This window comes from Scatophagus argus, chromosome 5, assembly GCF_020382885.2.
Source record: "Scatophagus argus isolate fScaArg1 chromosome 5, fScaArg1.pri, whole genome shotgun sequence".
Taxonomy (NCBI): domain Eukaryota; kingdom Metazoa; phylum Chordata; class Actinopteri; family Scatophagidae; genus Scatophagus; species Scatophagus argus.
Genome location: NC_058497.1, coordinates 19,745,828 through 19,761,717, shown reverse-complemented (window position 1 = coordinate 19,761,717; position 15,890 = coordinate 19,745,828). Strand labels below are relative to the sequence as shown.

Here is a 15,890-nt window from a genome sequence, read left to right as displayed (position 1 = left end):
CCTTTAAAGGCCAGTAAGAAGATCAATACAGATTATTGTGATTGTCTGACAGTTCTGCTCATGTGCAAGGCGATTTTGTGTAGCTGTCAAAGCCGTCCAGTAACTTGCTGTGAGTGAACCGTCTTCATTGAGTCTTTCAGCCTTCACAGAAGCTGATTACTGTCTCTATTAGTTTCAGTGTGTCTTCATATTTCCACCTTAAATCACAGTCTAATATAACTTGTCCCAGAGCCTTCATTCAAGTCCATATCAGTTTTTGGGTGCTTGGGTGCTTGGTCTTTGTTCCTTTAAAAAGGGGCATAAAAAAAACTGAATACTGTTTTAAAGATTGTGTGAAAATCATACATCCTTGTTGATCATTTGTGTGCAACCGAGGGGAATCCAGTCTCTTCACTTTCAGGTGCAGTGAGTTTCTTTTTTTCTCTCTCTTTTTTTTTTGTTTTCGTTTTCATCCACGACCATTTCTCTTCATTCACCGCCTGGCCCACCGTCGTTACTCCTCTCGTTTGTTGACTGACTCATCATCCAGCCGCGCCGTTGCCGGTTATTAAGAGAAGTGTCATGGAAACCACGGTGAGAAGGTGGAAAAATGTGCTCGGGTTGCCGGGCACCGAGGAAGTCAGGTGGACACTCTCACCAAGCTTGAAGAGGACACTGAAAGGAAGAGGAGAGGGAGGTCCGCATTACATAAAACAATAAATACAATCTGTCCAGTAACACAGGTATATACAGTATAATGTGCAGCATCACCATGGCTGGAGAGTAACTGAGTACAATTCGTCATGTACTACTTATGTACAATTTTGAGGAACTAATACGTTACTAGCATTTTTCTATTTCATGCCACTTTATACTTCTCCAATACATTTTTGCACCGTTACATTTATCTAACATCTATAGTTACTTTACAGACCTATAATATATGATGCACTGTTGGTTGGCTGGTTAAACTGGTACATGTAGAAAGTATAATCAACTCCACAGCCTCTAAAACCCTGTATATATGTTAATTCATCAATAAAATCATGCAGTAATTTAACACTGATATGGTCCATTTTTGCTTTTCATATTTATGCAGGACTTTTACTTGTAATGGAGTATTTTTTATTGTATGTCAATCCTACTTTTACTTAAGTAAATGAATTGAATACTTTCATCACTCCTGCACCTTCATGTGCCACACCTGACCAAATACATTCCTCATCCCTCTTCTCCTGACTTTCAAAAGCCTCGCCTCCATGAAATGCTTGCTTTTTTGGATTGTTTGTGGAATTTATTTTTTGTCCTGCCTCTGCAGGGGTGGAGGCAGGTAACCCTGGTGTGACCCTACAACCAGCAAACAGCGTCACCTGATAAAGCTGACCTGTAGCTGAGACTCGAGTCATTAGACGCCGGGCTCTTAGCAGAGGTGAGTTTTAAACAGATGCAGGTATAATGGAGGGTTCATGGTAAACAATGAGTGTTTAAAGCCTGGGCTTGTTGGTCTTGTCATGAGAAAAAGTCTGCCCCATCCAAATAAAGTCCTGATAAGAAAATACCTGGGAGGGCCTGCTGACTAATTGCTCTCTAAATAAATGGGTTTGTGAAATGTCACAGGGTGATGATGCCAGTGGTTGAAAGTAAAAAAGTAATACTGTACTTGCTTGTGTTTTACTTGTGTTTTCAGTGCTGTGCTGTTTTATATTTGGTACTTTTTAGTCAAGAAAAAAAAATGAAAAAGGTGATAATTCCAGATTCCCAAAAATGGAAAAAAATGTTTTTGTCTGTCTTGCATTATAGTTAAGTTAATATTTTGGGGTTTGGACTGTGGGTACTTTTCACTGTTTTTCTAACATTTTATAAACTAAAGTGCATAGTCAAATCCAGGTGCCCCCATTTTCACCTGCTATAAAAAACATGTATGTTAGGTTCATTCTCCTGTCAGTATACACTGGCTGACTAGCTGCAACAGCACATTTTTTAAATTATTTTAATGTTGTTTAACACACAGTCCATCATAGAAACCACCAACTGTGTTGCCATAAATAGTAGTGGAAGTACTGATATATCACTATTTTTCTGTATTGTTTTGTGCCTGATTATGTATATAATATGTAATTTGTTAGAGTTTTTTAAATCAATCAAATTAATTAGTTTATTTTAATCAAATGACAGAACAATAGTTTGAGCCAGTAGATCTGTCAGTTGGAAATCTCTGAAATCCTAGAAATTCAGATTTTTACTGTGTGTTTTTATTGGCTCCACATTTCACCCCAGCATATACCTGCACTGTTTTGCACAAATGTGGCAACAAACAGCTGACTGTCCCTGGCCAATATGTGCCTATTTCACAGCCTCGTAGACATTTGTTCACTTCCTTCCTCCACAGAGAATACACTGTGCTCTGAGCTCTCATCCCATCAACCCATCAGTCTGTCAGTGGTAGCGTGGCGGTACGAGTGTTCGGCCTCAGCGTGGGAAATTGAGCATGTGAAAGCACCGAGGACATTTCAGGCTAGAGCGATCACCGAGAGCAGGGAGAAGTAGGAAAGAGGAAGAGCTGTAATTGCCCACAAAAAAAAAAAACACCCCCCCTCACCAAGCTGTGGCCTCACTGTAGCATGGAGGAAAGTAGCATGACAACAAAGCTTGAGAACTTTCATTAACAGCAGGCCTCATTTCCTGATCGCAGAGTTAACTCTCATCAGGGAGAGGAAAGTGAAAGGAGACAGTGTTAATCAAGAGGCGTTCAGGCTGAGGGAACAGGTGATTGATTAGACAGCTGTTTAAGAGGAAATAGGAATTCTGAGGAGTTAACTATCTGTATATCTGTCTTATCTAATAGTTTGGTGCCATTTGAAAGTGTCTGAATGTCGACCACAGCCCCAAACAAAAGCTCCGGCAAGTAAAAGAGCTTGAATGATTTGACTTGGTGATTTTATTCATTAAAGTGAGTGACTGAACTGATAAAATTGTATTTACCCAGGAGAGACCCCCAAGTTGCACCATCTTGTTTACAGGAGCATCCTAATGTGACAGGAATTAAACAAGTCAACACACAATCATAACACACACACTTCTCCTTGTCATAATCTGGTTCCTGTTGTTAGTGTGTGCTTCGATTGTGCTGTTTCTCTCAATCACAGGGTGTGGGGTGGGTAGATTTTTGAGTATCAGTGGCTAATGAGTGAGCTGATCAAAGTATGACATAGATTTGGTGACAAGGCAGTACTATCTGTCACACTATGTAGAAATTACTGCAGTAATTCAGATTTACTGTTGATTCTCATGCAGATACCCCCATAATGATCAGGGATGTTGACTTCTTCAATCTAAAACCCACAGTAGCAGGCAGAGATGGGAGTGTGCATCTAACTGTGGCCTCTGGAGTGTGATATGATGTGGCCTAAAGACTGACCGTCTTGCTTGAGGACATGGAGCTGAGGGTGCTGATGCTGTTGGTGTCTGTGACCACCATGGCTGAGGGGAAACGTGACGGGTGGGTATATTGCGGTGGCTCTTGCTTGTGAGGATACACTGCAAAGGAAAGTTAGACGGATAATTAGATTTCCACACTAGTACATTCTGAAGATTGATATCAGGCTCGAGGCAGCACTTTTTCAGCAGAATGTCACATTTCAGTGCTCAAAATACAAAAAAGGGATGCTTATGCTGAGTTGCGAATAATTCCTGAAAACATCAAGAGAAATGAGATCTGATCTAAAGTCTAGTGTTTGTGAGTGGAGCATTCATGTTTTACTTCTGCATTGAGAGACAAGAGAAGATTCCTCTTCTCTCATCATTTGGACATAGTTGTGTATGTGTTTATTTTTTCAGACTCTTCCTCAATTATTCAACACTGAACAGTTTTATCCTTTCAGGTCTGAACTACTCATGACCTTAAAGCTGTGACTAAGGTTAATACACAGACTGTAGCTTTTAAACAGCCACAAGCTGATATAACATGCTGGGGCCTAGTGCACAAAAGGAGACCAGAGCAGGACTGAGAGTTACTGACTGTGCGAGTGTGTGACAGTAGCCATGAATGGCTGCTGACTCATGTGGCTGGGAGACTGCTGCATCAGGCTCTGCTGGTGGGGGCTGTGGAGCTGCTGTGAAAACTGCACCGGCTGCAGCGCTGCAAGGCTGCCCGCCACGCTGTTGATCACTGGCACCGTCTGAGACTGTGATGTGTTTAAACCTAGTGAGACACGGAAAAACCTCAGTCAAACCATGTCACAATACAGTAACTTCCTTTCTGTGTTTGTCCCGTGGAAGGACGGTGGACTCACTCTGTGCTATGGCCATGACTCCAGATAGAGGCATGATGAGGTTCTGCGTCTGCTGATGGCTGTGATGGGAACTGTGAATGTTGGTCAATGTGCTGACTGGAGGAAGTCCTCCACCTGAACCTGAAATCTGGGGAAAGATGAAGGACATAAATAAGATTACAGCGCTGTTTTATTGCTGTAACATTTGTTTGTAACAGGCTACAGCACAAGTTGTAAGAGCTTGAGTATCTGCTATGTAAATTCACATAAATCTATTTTCAAAGTGAAACAGATGTTGACTGCTCGACAAACAATGCACACAAATGTTGACATAGTTCAGACTCTTTTGTATAATGCTAACGCTTGTGTAACTCCACTCATACATGGCACTCAAGCAAATAGTGATAAGAAAGAAAAGTTGGAGAAAAAAAACTGCATTGAAGTATGAATTTGTGTAGCACACTGTACCTGCTTATTGGTTTATGCTTACAAACCAAGAGTGAGAAAACAACAAATCTCCATGTACAGCAATGGCTGCCTGAATCTAAATCCTCCCACTCAGAGGGGCTGAGTCTATTTGACTGCTGCCTGCTGCCCACAGAGGACCAAACACACATCTGCAGATAAGAAACTGACAGCTCTGACCCACTGTCAGACTGCAATGTCTGCCTTCGCTGTGATCATTTCACATAGTGCAGCTCCAAAAGGCAGAAGTGTTTTCATTCGACCAGGAAGTTAGTGAACAGCTTTCAATTTTTCAATTGCATGGCTTCATATTTGACCATGAACAAGAGAAGCGGTTTAAATGGTTGATCCTTGTGTTTTACGAAAGTTTAATTTCGCTCCAGCGACAAATATATTGACAATAAATCACACATCATACAGCAAGTATTGCTGAGGTATTGTTGTACCACTACCCAAAAGCTATGCGTTCATGTGCAGCTTTCCTTGTCACTGATCAAATATTGGACTAGGGCAGAAGGGAGAAACTCTGAAGCAGAAAAAAAAACATTAGGTATAATCAAATGTTGGCGTCATTTCTCTGGGAGAACAAGCAGCGCTCCACCTGTGGCTCCTCTTTGCGAGGCATTTAATCAATAAGAACAGAATGTTTCTTTGTCAGGTTTATTGGCTGAGTGATGAACATGCCTGGCGCACTCTGGTGAAGGCTGTGTGCTAGGCCAGCCATGGCCTGCCACCCCGGCTCCACCTTTCAAACAGAGCAGCACAATGCGCTAATTGTTGGCTCTTGCCAGTGGGTCCATGGGAGAGGAGGATCAGGAACCTGCTTTGTACGTTTATGCTAAATGCAGGCCGAGTCTTATCTAATCTGAGGCCATGAGGGCCAGGTGTGTTCACTCACCATCTTGGTGTCAGGTGACAGCAGACTGTGGCTGTGGTCCAAACCTCCCGGAGACACCTGCTGGAGAACCGACTGGCTGGATGGCATCGCGTTGCTACTGTGGTGACTGATGGTCGTGGAGGAGGTGACCTCACCCGGGCCTTGGCTGTAACGCACTGAGAGACAGACAGACAGACAGTTAGTATCACTTGTTTTGGCTCACAACCACTGCATCCTACAACTACAGCAGATATAGCGCAGAGAGATATCGGCATCAGCTCCATTCTGCGCTGAGCAACAGTGCTGTCTCTCCAACAAAACCACCTGCTCTTTGACTCAGACAGCATTGGACAGAGCAAACAAACACACTAACCAGTCCACTGCTGCTATCTGCGTAGCTCAGCCAAGGCCATGAACTGTGTACACGCACTCACTACGGCAAAACTCCCAGCAGACTCTCTGATCAGCACACAAACGCCACTGACAACGTCCACAGTTACGTCAGTGAGAAGTTTCACCAATGGGGAAAGAAATGCTAAGACCCCTTTACTTAACAAAGTAGATCTTGCATTCAAAATCTAAAGTACTGATGTAGCTGGCTGAGGGGGAGTCTTTTCAACTATTTTATACAGGATTCAATAGTTTAATCCAGTGCTTCCCAGGTAGGGGTCACCTGAAAAATCTGAAAGGACGGAAATAAAAATAAAGCTTATAGGGAAGGTATCGGATAATTGTACTGCCCAAATGAAACAATATTAGCAGTGTACTTTGTACATTTATTAGATGAATTTCAATGTAAACTCCTAAAACTCTAAAGTAAACCTGCCAGGGTAAGGGAGTAAAAAGTAGAAAGTGGGAGAAAATGGAAAATATAAGTACCTAAAACAAGTAGCCAAGAATTCTACCAAAGTACAGCAGTTGAGAACATGTATTCAGTTATTTTTCTTTGCACCATATTTTCATTTAAATCCTTCTTTTAATGACATCACTTAATCCTGTGTCTAGACTTCTTGTTGTCTCTCATTGGAGGCCCAGAGGAATGCTTCACCCCACCACAACTGACAATCAAATGCCTGTTTGCTGATGCAGGCCCCCTCTGATACCAAGAGAGTAAACATTACACAATTCCAAACAGTGTTAAACACATTCTTATCCTGTGGTCTCAGCCTCACAGAGACGTCCCTCCCTCAGTGACAGTGTAGAGACAGACTCTATTTGCACTAAGATCTTCCATCTTTCCCGAGCCCTCTGTCCCTGACCCAGCTTCGTGAGCCTGAACGCCCCACTGAGGTTAGTCAGACATGGCAGGAAGTATTGATATACAGCCATTTTGAGATAAAAGAAGGAGAGTCACTGACACTAAATGTGAGGGTGGCATTGATTTCTTGTCGCTGCTGGAAACTGGACCAGGATGTGTTCGCAGATCTGAACATTCAGGTGTCAGGGAAAATTAATGACCATTATTTTTGATGGAGAAAATTCTACAAAATTGTCTTCCTGTTGTTGGATGTGTACGGATTCATGTATCGATGGGTCTAGGATACATCACAGGAGGATACATGATCTTGCAAATGATTTCAAAACAAATTCTGTTTCTCCGTGGCTTTAGTGAGGTCTGTGGTACAAACTGGCAAAGACCTTTTCTCTCATTACATCAAACTTTTGCTTCAAGAGGTGTTGGTACAGGTATTTATTTGTTTATTTGCTTTTTTACCTTTGGACAGAGCCATGTTAGATATCTCTCCCTGCTTCAAATCTTTATATTAAGCTAAGATAACTGTCTTTGGGCTCCTACTTAAAATACAGATGCCACAATGTCTGAAGCAAAGCCAGAGAGCTATATTTCATCCTCTTAAGTACCTGTCCACCATTTTGTTCAGCCCACAGACTTTATATTGTTTTCTGCAACATAGTAGCAACCCCACAACAGTCAACCGTGCCTTGTAAACACTGCCGCAGAACAATAAAGCACTCTATTGGACTCATGACCCCCATAGAAGAGGACTCATAAAAAGGCAGTTATCTCGGTACTGGGCGACCTCTTAAAGTGTCAGAGGGAGAAAAGGATGCTATACAAGCCAGTTTTGTTTCTTTGGGTTCAGCAGTAATTCTAAGCGCAGGGAACCCTGGGGTAAGGACCTCCACAATCTAAAGAGAGAAGAAAGATTCCTGGTTTCTAATATATTGTGGTCTAAGCAGATATAAGTCACACTTCTGGCATTACTTGCATGCACTAAGATTATACTAACAATCCATGAAAAGACGAGGAGTCCTTTTTGAGAGCTGGGGGAGGGTGAGAACTTCAGAGGAGGAGTGGGATCAAGGACCTTCAGCAGGTTTGAAAGGCTCTCACTCCCTGTGTGAGCCATGTAATATCAAAGCCTGCCTCCTCAACCCCAGGCAGTGTTCATTGTAGTGCCCCTGCATATGACAGACCTCCTGGGTCTCTGCAGGACGTATCCAGTCTTTTCTTTGTGACTCTCCTGGAGACTCAGAGTAGTGGAAAGTGCAGAGTTAGGCCATCTTTTCTGTGTGTGTGTGTGTCCTGTTTTAAGCTAGCCTGAGGTGATGGAAAGCAACTCAGTCCATGGATAATACCCCCCACTACTGTATCTACTGAGTCTGCCAGTTTTGTAACGTGCAGAACGATGCTGATCAGCTGACACAGCAACAAGTCAACTTTATGGTGACCTCAGCCACCAAATAGCCAGCAGGGGATGAAGTATTCAGATTTCTGACTTAAGTGAAAGCACCAATAATCTAAAAAATAATCCACCTGTGACCTTATTATATCTTATTTGGTTGTAGATCATGTTGTATGCTAGCAGTATCTTCCTCTCCTATCTGGTAGAGGAGGACCTCCTAGTTTTAACTATTTTATATACATCATATCTACATAGTACCAAGAGGTCAGTCCCCTTCAAGTAGTCACAACATAAATCTAAGTGGCCCTGAGATGATCAATGGGAGACGAAATGAGAGAAAACTTTTCTCCTTTTGGCCACGGAGAGTTTTTCTGAGAAGCACAAAGGAGATTGTGTCTTCTGCCGCTTTTTTGTTTTTTTTAATCTTTTGAAAATTTTGACAAGAGGCCAAAGGTTCAAAGGTGCAATATGTAAGAATTAGCCATCTGCTCAAGGTCAATCCAAACATATCACCAGAATAACTGCTAATTGCTGCTCACTATACACTTGAAGCTGTCCGTGGATACAGCTGCTGTTAGACAGCAAGCTCAGTTATCCAGGCAGCTAGTGGCCCCATAGCTGAACAAAGTCTGTCCCGATGGGAGCTCGAACAACTGAGGGAGTGTCGGCATTTACGCTGCGGGCAACAGAACCGGGCTCAGCAGCCTTCTAGTGAGCATGAACAGACTGGGATGTACAGCAGGCTCCAAGCAGGACTCTGACTCCAGGCACAACAAAGACACAGCACATAGGGCAGGGGCGAAGAGTGGAGCCAGAGAGGAGCAAGAGGGAGATCTGTCATTACTAGCCTGGAAAAGCAGCATGTAAACTTGAATATTTTCACATCTCAGAGTTGGAAAGACAAACCACGAGGATACTGATGCGTTTTATTCTGGTTCTGTCGACTTTGGATCAAATGTGTTTTGCAGCGAGTTAACAAAGTTAAAAAGAGAAACTAGAATTCGCAAGGTTTCAGTTGGATTTTAAAAATAGGTGTAAGAGTATTGCCTTTTTTGACATTTTGTGGGTCTATTTTGTTTATTTATTTATTTGACTAAAAAAGTAAAGAAAAGCTTGTGAAACAGGAGCTGTTCAGTATGCTACCTTCAGTAGGAATCTCTGCAACACAATACTAAAAGTCCTCGACTTAAAATAAAAACTGTTATTTATACACATTCTGTTGATAATTTTAATTAGTTTTTGAATGCTTTAAGCTACAATTATTACAAACATATACGTTTATACATATTACACTCATACCTTAATCTTAATTCGATATTGTATTTTTGTATTGTACATGGTGAAATGTATTTAGTCACTTTCCACCTCACCAGATGATCTTTTCTTTAAATTATTTCAGCACAAGAAAATCAAACACTAAACATACACCTAAGTTAAGATTCAGTCAACATATTGAGATTAACTAACTTGTGGGTGGAGATTAAACTCTTAAAACCTGTAAATAAGATGGATTACTTGAGCTCAGTAAACGTTATTAGTGGATGAACAGTAGGTAAATATTGCATCGGAAAACACAGGTGGGTTCTCACATATCCAAGCTAAGACTCTTTGTAATCTGGCTGAGATCTTTTGCATTGCATTTGTGAAAATTTTAGAAAAGTCACAACCAAAACTCCACATCACAGACTGCACGCTGACTGAGTGGCCAACGAACTGCAACAGACTCAATAAAAACTCCCAAAGTAAGAGGAGTTTCTTTGATCTGACCCAGCAGCGACCTCTCCCATATGACTGAAGGTGTGGCGACGCTCTGTGGAGGGGGTCTCACTAGCTTTCTCTATAGGCGAAGAAGGGGTCATCAGTCCTGTCTGGCCAGAAAAGAGCCAATACCCCAGTGGACAGCTCCTGCTGCTCCAAGTCTGCACCCAGCCTCAGCAACTATACTAGTGCCCATAAAGGTGATGGGGGAGGCTTTAAAATCAGTCCTCCTCAAGGCTCAGCAGAGATAAATGAACCTAGGTTACAGTCACTGCAGTCTTCTAATACACCATGGACAATAGGACCTCCTGCCGAGGTAGAGTATAGAGCGTAGAAGTCAGAGGAGCCCCTTATCAAAGGCCTGGGAGATGTAGTAGCAAAGGATCTTAATTGTCCATTAAGCATGCATAATACAGACCGTACCCTAGCAACGCAATGAGACACCCTGCTGGGATATTATTGTCAGGCCAGGGGCTGACACTGAAAAACAGCTGATGCTGTCGGCAGGATGCCAGCAGGACACCTTGTAAGCAGCCAGCTGAAGGATTTTTAGGGGAACAAAGTGCTTTCCACCATGCACCGACCTTTACATTCTGCAACCTTATCGCTGACCCCTCTGGCATTGCAACCTGAGGTCAGTGCCTGGTCAGGTGTTCTGAGCAACACACACACACACACACACATAAAAACCCTCAAAACCTCAAGCAAACAGACAATCCACAAGTGGGACCAGTTTATCCAAAGGTAAAAGAGCAAGCCAAGGCAAACAGTTTGTTTTCCCTTCAAAGCTCGCCTCGTGTCCGGACACGAGAGGACAACAATAGACCCTGAGTGAGTCTCTCAAATCACAGTTTTATGGAAGGTGAGTGATGGCATGGAGGATAATGCTCTTTGAGGCCTATCAGCTTTGTTTTTATGTCGTATACAACAGGTAGACTCAGTCAATACTAATTACTCCGAGTGCAAACATCAGGCCAGGGTGAAATGGTCAGAGCAATAACACACCCAGCATTTCCTTGTTTTGGCAACTCTCTGAGCAGAGTCATTAGCAACCTGCATGGGAGGAGGAAATGTGGAAATGACGGCGTTATGGCAAGGTAATCGGGATGTGTCTGTCCCCCCTCCCTGACCCTGGCCTGACCCTGTCCTGTCACAGGATTGCTGCCCTTTGTGTCATGCTTCTCCATGCTGACTTTGGAGTGGAGATTGCAGGTACAATGTGGATTGTTCTCAGTGTGTTTTCAAAGATCAGAATAACAATGGCATTTGCTTAGCTCACTCACTCACGCTCATTTATCACTTGTCCCCTCTTTCTCTGCCTCTCTGATCACATCAACTATGCTTCTAACTGTGTCTGACAACATTTTCACATGCAAGAAAACTAAACCAGTTTAGTTTTTTTTGCATCATTATGTAGAATTTAGGGGTAAGCACCTACAATTTCCTCTGTAAGCAGATGTTAGGAAATATTTTCCTGGGACTTTTCAATATACGTGGAGAATTTGCGCAGAATTAAAGGAGAGCAAAATGTCATATCACTTTAGTCGCCGTTGCTTGGATTCTGCAAGTTGGAAAATGAAACAAATCTGGGTGTGCCGGGCAAGAAAGTTTAACAGACTACTTTAGCTACTACAAGCATAACACACCCAAATCACTGACCACACGGTCAGCGGTCAAGTTGCAATGTGGATAGCGCAGATGACAGGTCCAGTGACACAGAAGCTCAAAGATAAATCTTTGGAGTGCTCTTTTAAGGGAAGAAAAATCTGTCATCATTGCACATCCTGTCTGCTCTCTGTACTGCTGAACCGCATGCAAAGCAACATCATCAGGTGTCTTACTGGGAGGTGAAGCGCTGGCCTGGGGATGATGTGGTGAGCTATGTGACAGCAGAGGGTTGATGCTGTGGGGCTGCGCAGTGATGGCATCCATGGCCAACTTCTGCCTGAAGGCTTCCTCTTTACGCCGGTTGGCAAACCAGTTATAGACTCGCACCTCGGTGACCAGATTAGAGCCGAGGCCCTGAGCTTTGGAGGGGGAGACTCCCCTCTGAAGACACTCGGCTCTGCAGGAAACAGACGTATAAGATGTAAAATTGCTGCTGATATTGGTAAGGGTAACATTTTCTTAGGTAGGTTCAGGAAGGCATCATTTTGTACCTGTTGCACTCTTCTACCAAAGTTTCCCGCTCCTCCTTGCTGGGGTTCTTCTGCCGCTCATAAGCCTGGTACAGGATTTGCTGGGATGCAGGCCCCCATTTGAAACGGTTACGTCTCATTTTCTTGCTGGAGGGTTCGCTGCCGAGCTCATCACCAGGTTGACCCTGACCGGACGGGTTGAACTCTGGGAAAAAAAACACCGGATCCTGATTGCCTTTGTCTGTCATATTGTTGCCAGAACCATGTACTGCCTGGTTGAACTCTGCAAAATAAGAAGAGGTAGATTCAATAAAACTTTAAGCAAAAACACAAAAGGAAAGGTTAATTAGACACGTGACAGTGGAAATTTCTGACAATAAATCATATTTTTTCCTTTTTGTACATTACGAAAACTTAACTACTACTGTATGTGCATGTTTATACCATCCAGAAAGCTGAGAAAATATCCATTCCAACTTGATATAACAACAGGTTTGAAAGCCAAATAAAGCACCGTGCTGCTGCCAATCACACATTACAGGCCGGGGCCAAGCTATGAGAAACTCAAATATTAACTTACGTCGGAGTATTTCCCGCTGTTTCCTGACATACCAGGTGTAGAGGGCCGCTCGCTTCTGTGTTTTCATAGGCGTGCCTTTGTTGAGGTGCTGGGAGAGGTGAGACTGGTTCAGTCCTGTGATGTCCACCACCTCCCGTTGGGGGATGTTGTGTTGCTGCATGTAACCTTTGATCATGCGGGCAGCACGCCACGGGTCCTCTCTGGGTTCAGATAAAACACAGGAACAGAAAGCACTCTCATTTTAACCGCTGAACTACATACGGCTTTCAAAGGAAAGTGTTTAAGAGTGAAAACCACCTTTACTTGAATATTATGGGTGAAATAAACCTTTTTTTTGGTCAGTCAAAACGAATGTAAATGAAGAAATGCTTCTTGTGAGGAGGAAGATTTTTAGAGGATTAAGGTAGTTTTATTCCTGCTAAAAGCTGTGTATTTATACCTGATCTGATCACACACACAAATGTTTTCCTTCCTTCATTTTAGCCTCACTGTTACAAGGCCTGGAGTTTAAAGGTGCTGTGCCGGTAATAAGTCCTCTCACAGACAACCCCTTTATCACCGTTGCCCGTTCAATAGGCTGTAAATATTTTCAAAGGTTAGTTCAAGTGGATCCGAGCAAGTTGAGAAACTTGGACTTAGTATTTGTAGCCTGAACACATAATTCTAGCTTGGAACAGATAAGTTTTGTTTAAATTTAAAGCAAGCAGGTACAATAAAAATGAAATGGAGTCAAAAACGGCATGGCAGGACTTCACACAAAAAAACTTCAGGCGCTATAAAAATATTTGTCAGATTTTCTAACTGAACTGAAAAAATCTATAAAACCACACGTCTACATGAGTTAAAATGTTATGTGCCATAAAACACAAGAGTTTTATGGCACATATAAATTTTCTTTTTTAAAAATAAAGTTTGTACTCGATTAAAGCAAATAAATTGATTTGTCATGCTAAAATCAGGTGTTCTTCAATAGTCAAATGATAATTTGAGGTCAGGATTTTCACGTCTGTAAAATTAAACATATTAGCCTCATCTCCAAACTCAATAAAAAATCATTTGAAGGCTATATTTTAATTGCATTCACTTGTATACACATAAGATTTGTCTGCATGGTCCGTATAGATAGAAAAACGTGCATGTTCTTACCTTCACGTCCATTTTAATTTTCTTTTTGCAACAGCACGAAAGTGTAAGAAAAAAGTGGGACGTAAAATGGAGCCTCGGCCCGCAATCAGAGATTAGCAGGTCCAGACACTCCGACATTGGTAATTATAGCAAATCTACACACGTCTGTTTGTTTTGGAGAATGTGGAGGCCTGCATCTAAGTCTGCGGGTTAAGTGGGAGATGTTAGTTTATAACTTTTGACAATGAATAACCAGATCTCCATTCACTCTAATCACACGCCACTGTGTATCTTTCAGTTGATGATTTATAGAATAAAATTAATAATAACTAAACTACACGTGGGTTAGTTTTGATATTCTTCCGGTCCTCTTACGGCCTCAAATATTAGTTTTACAGTGAATCAAGTGGTTTGAGTGGACGTGATTAATAAAAAACGAATTAGAGGCATTATGTGAAATTAAGATGTTGTCGTGATGAGTTCACTGACATATCGAAAAAAATGAAATTGAAAAAACGGTTTTATTATGATCATCACCAATATCATTATTTTTAAATTATATTTAGCCTATTAAACATGTTTGATCCAAAATTGAGAGCCAGAAGTTCTGTGGGTTCACTTTCCCCTCATGTAGCCCCTTGCTGGATTTTTATCGTTGAGAGGTGGAGTATAGTTAATAATAAATAGCTTCAAAAGTTCAGCTGATATTTTGCAAAGGTAAAGAAATAATAATCCATCTGGATAATTAGTAACCAGAATGTGAAAACCGAGCCGTGGCGGGTTATTTTAAAATTGTAAACAAACAAGAAAAAATGCTTTTAGTATGTAAAAATGATTTTTTCTAAAAATTATTTCAGAGTTTTAAGGACCAAGAAATTAATAAAATTTGGTGTGAGTTAAATAACCTCGTGGGAGCGCAAATTTTCACTTTCGCGTGAAACTGTGTTTTGTGTTGGTTTGTTTTTACTAAATTTCACCTGGTTTAACACCTTTTAATAAAATGTCACACTCGGTAGAAAAACTCACGCCAACATGCGCTCCACCTCCGCCCTCTGCTCGGCGGCCTCCTCCGTGTTGAGCGACTGGAGCTCCTTCAGTATCGGCGGCGTGTCGTAGTCGTCCCCGTCCTCGGAGCCCTCGTCCCCGGACAGCTTGCCCTTCCCGTGGCCGTTGGTGAGCGTGTGGAAGACGGGCTTCGAGTCGGCGTCCACCCCGTTCATCTTGCTGCTCTGAGCGGGCGCGGGCGACATGGGCAGGCTTTCCAGTTTTACTCCAAATCCCGACGGGCTTGGGTCCATATCATCCAGGGCCTGGATCAGAACATCTTTGGTAACTCCTGAGTCCAGCAGGGCGCTGAGGAGCTCCTGCTGCAGGGATGTCAGCTTGGATACCATTTTAGAGAACATTAAAAACACAACATAGGCCTGCTGGGTGCGCGCTACAGCAGAGGGGGGAAAAAAGGCGAGGATGGATGGATGGGGAAATAACAGAAAAAGTCAAATAAAGTTCCTCTCTTCCTGTCTAGTCCAGTGTTGTGGGGAGTTACCAGCTACTGACACCTGCTCCGAGAAGCTGCTTCACTTCCCTGTTGAAGGGGAGGATGGAGCTGCTTTGCCATGATGCTTTCTGAGTGCAGGGGATATAAAACATGATAATGAGTGGGCCGGCTGATGGGAGCCTTATGTAAATCGACAGAATAAGGCCCGCTCTGGGCCGAGGCAGACATGTGTTTACACTGCTGCACTGCTGCTTTTATTGGCTGCCCTTATCAGCAAAACTTTCATGGACCTTGGACCCTGTTGTATATGCCATAAAGACTTTTAAGAAGGGCGAGCTGCACACATCGCTGGATCTAATTCTCCCCACAGTGGTTTTATTGTAGGCTGGCTTTATTATAAGGCCTGCTAGAAGTAGTTCTGAAGAAGTACAAGTAACGCTCTTTTATAGTTATCTACTTTGATTCTGTTCATTATACGCGTATTTATATGATTACTCAGGTAGTTTATTAATGTGTTCCCATTATTACTTGAAAAGATAGTCGTGGAGGTGTTA

At 42.5% G+C, this 15,890-nt stretch overlaps 1 protein-coding gene across 2 annotated transcripts; it reads right to left on the bottom strand.

Moving 5' to 3' along the window:
- Positions 1-374: 374 nt before the first annotated feature.
- Positions 375-15,628, bottom strand: hnf1ba (HNF1 homeobox Ba). Of its 2 annotated transcripts, XM_046389494.1 has the most exons (10): positions 14,865-15,627; positions 12,714-12,913; positions 12,155-12,416; positions 11,837-12,060; positions 5,614-5,768; positions 4,272-4,398; positions 3,998-4,180; positions 3,398-3,516; positions 2,962-3,006; positions 375-654 (listed from the first exon to the last, which is right to left on the bottom strand). In XM_046389494.1, the coding sequence occupies exons 1-10, from the start codon at positions 15,242-15,244 to the stop codon at positions 634-636; spliced, it is 1,716 nt and encodes a 571-aa protein (XP_046245450.1). In that variant the 5' UTR covers positions 15,245-15,627; the 3' UTR covers positions 375-633. The 2 variants fall into 2 exon arrangements, with proteins under 2 accessions (XP_046245450.1, XP_046245451.1); XM_046389495.1 differs by lacking the exon at positions 2,962-3,006 and having other exon boundaries at positions 14,865-15,628.
- Between the last annotated feature and the right edge of the window lie 262 nt (positions 15,629-15,890).

Excerpts from the sequence above, each read along its gene's own strand:
- hnf1ba (XM_046389494.1), bottom strand. The coding sequence starts at position 15,244 with ATGTTCTCTAAAATGGTATCCAAGCTGACATCCCTGCAGCAGGAGCTC. Across the intron at positions 12,417-12,713 it reads ACAGCGGGAAATACTCCGAC|AGTTCAACCAGGCAGTACAT; the intron begins GTAAGTTAATAT and ends CTTATTTTGCAG. Across the intron at positions 4,181-4,271 it reads AGTCATGGCCATAGCACAGA|GTTTAAACACATCACAGTCT; the intron begins GTGAGTCCACCG and ends GTGTCTCACTAG.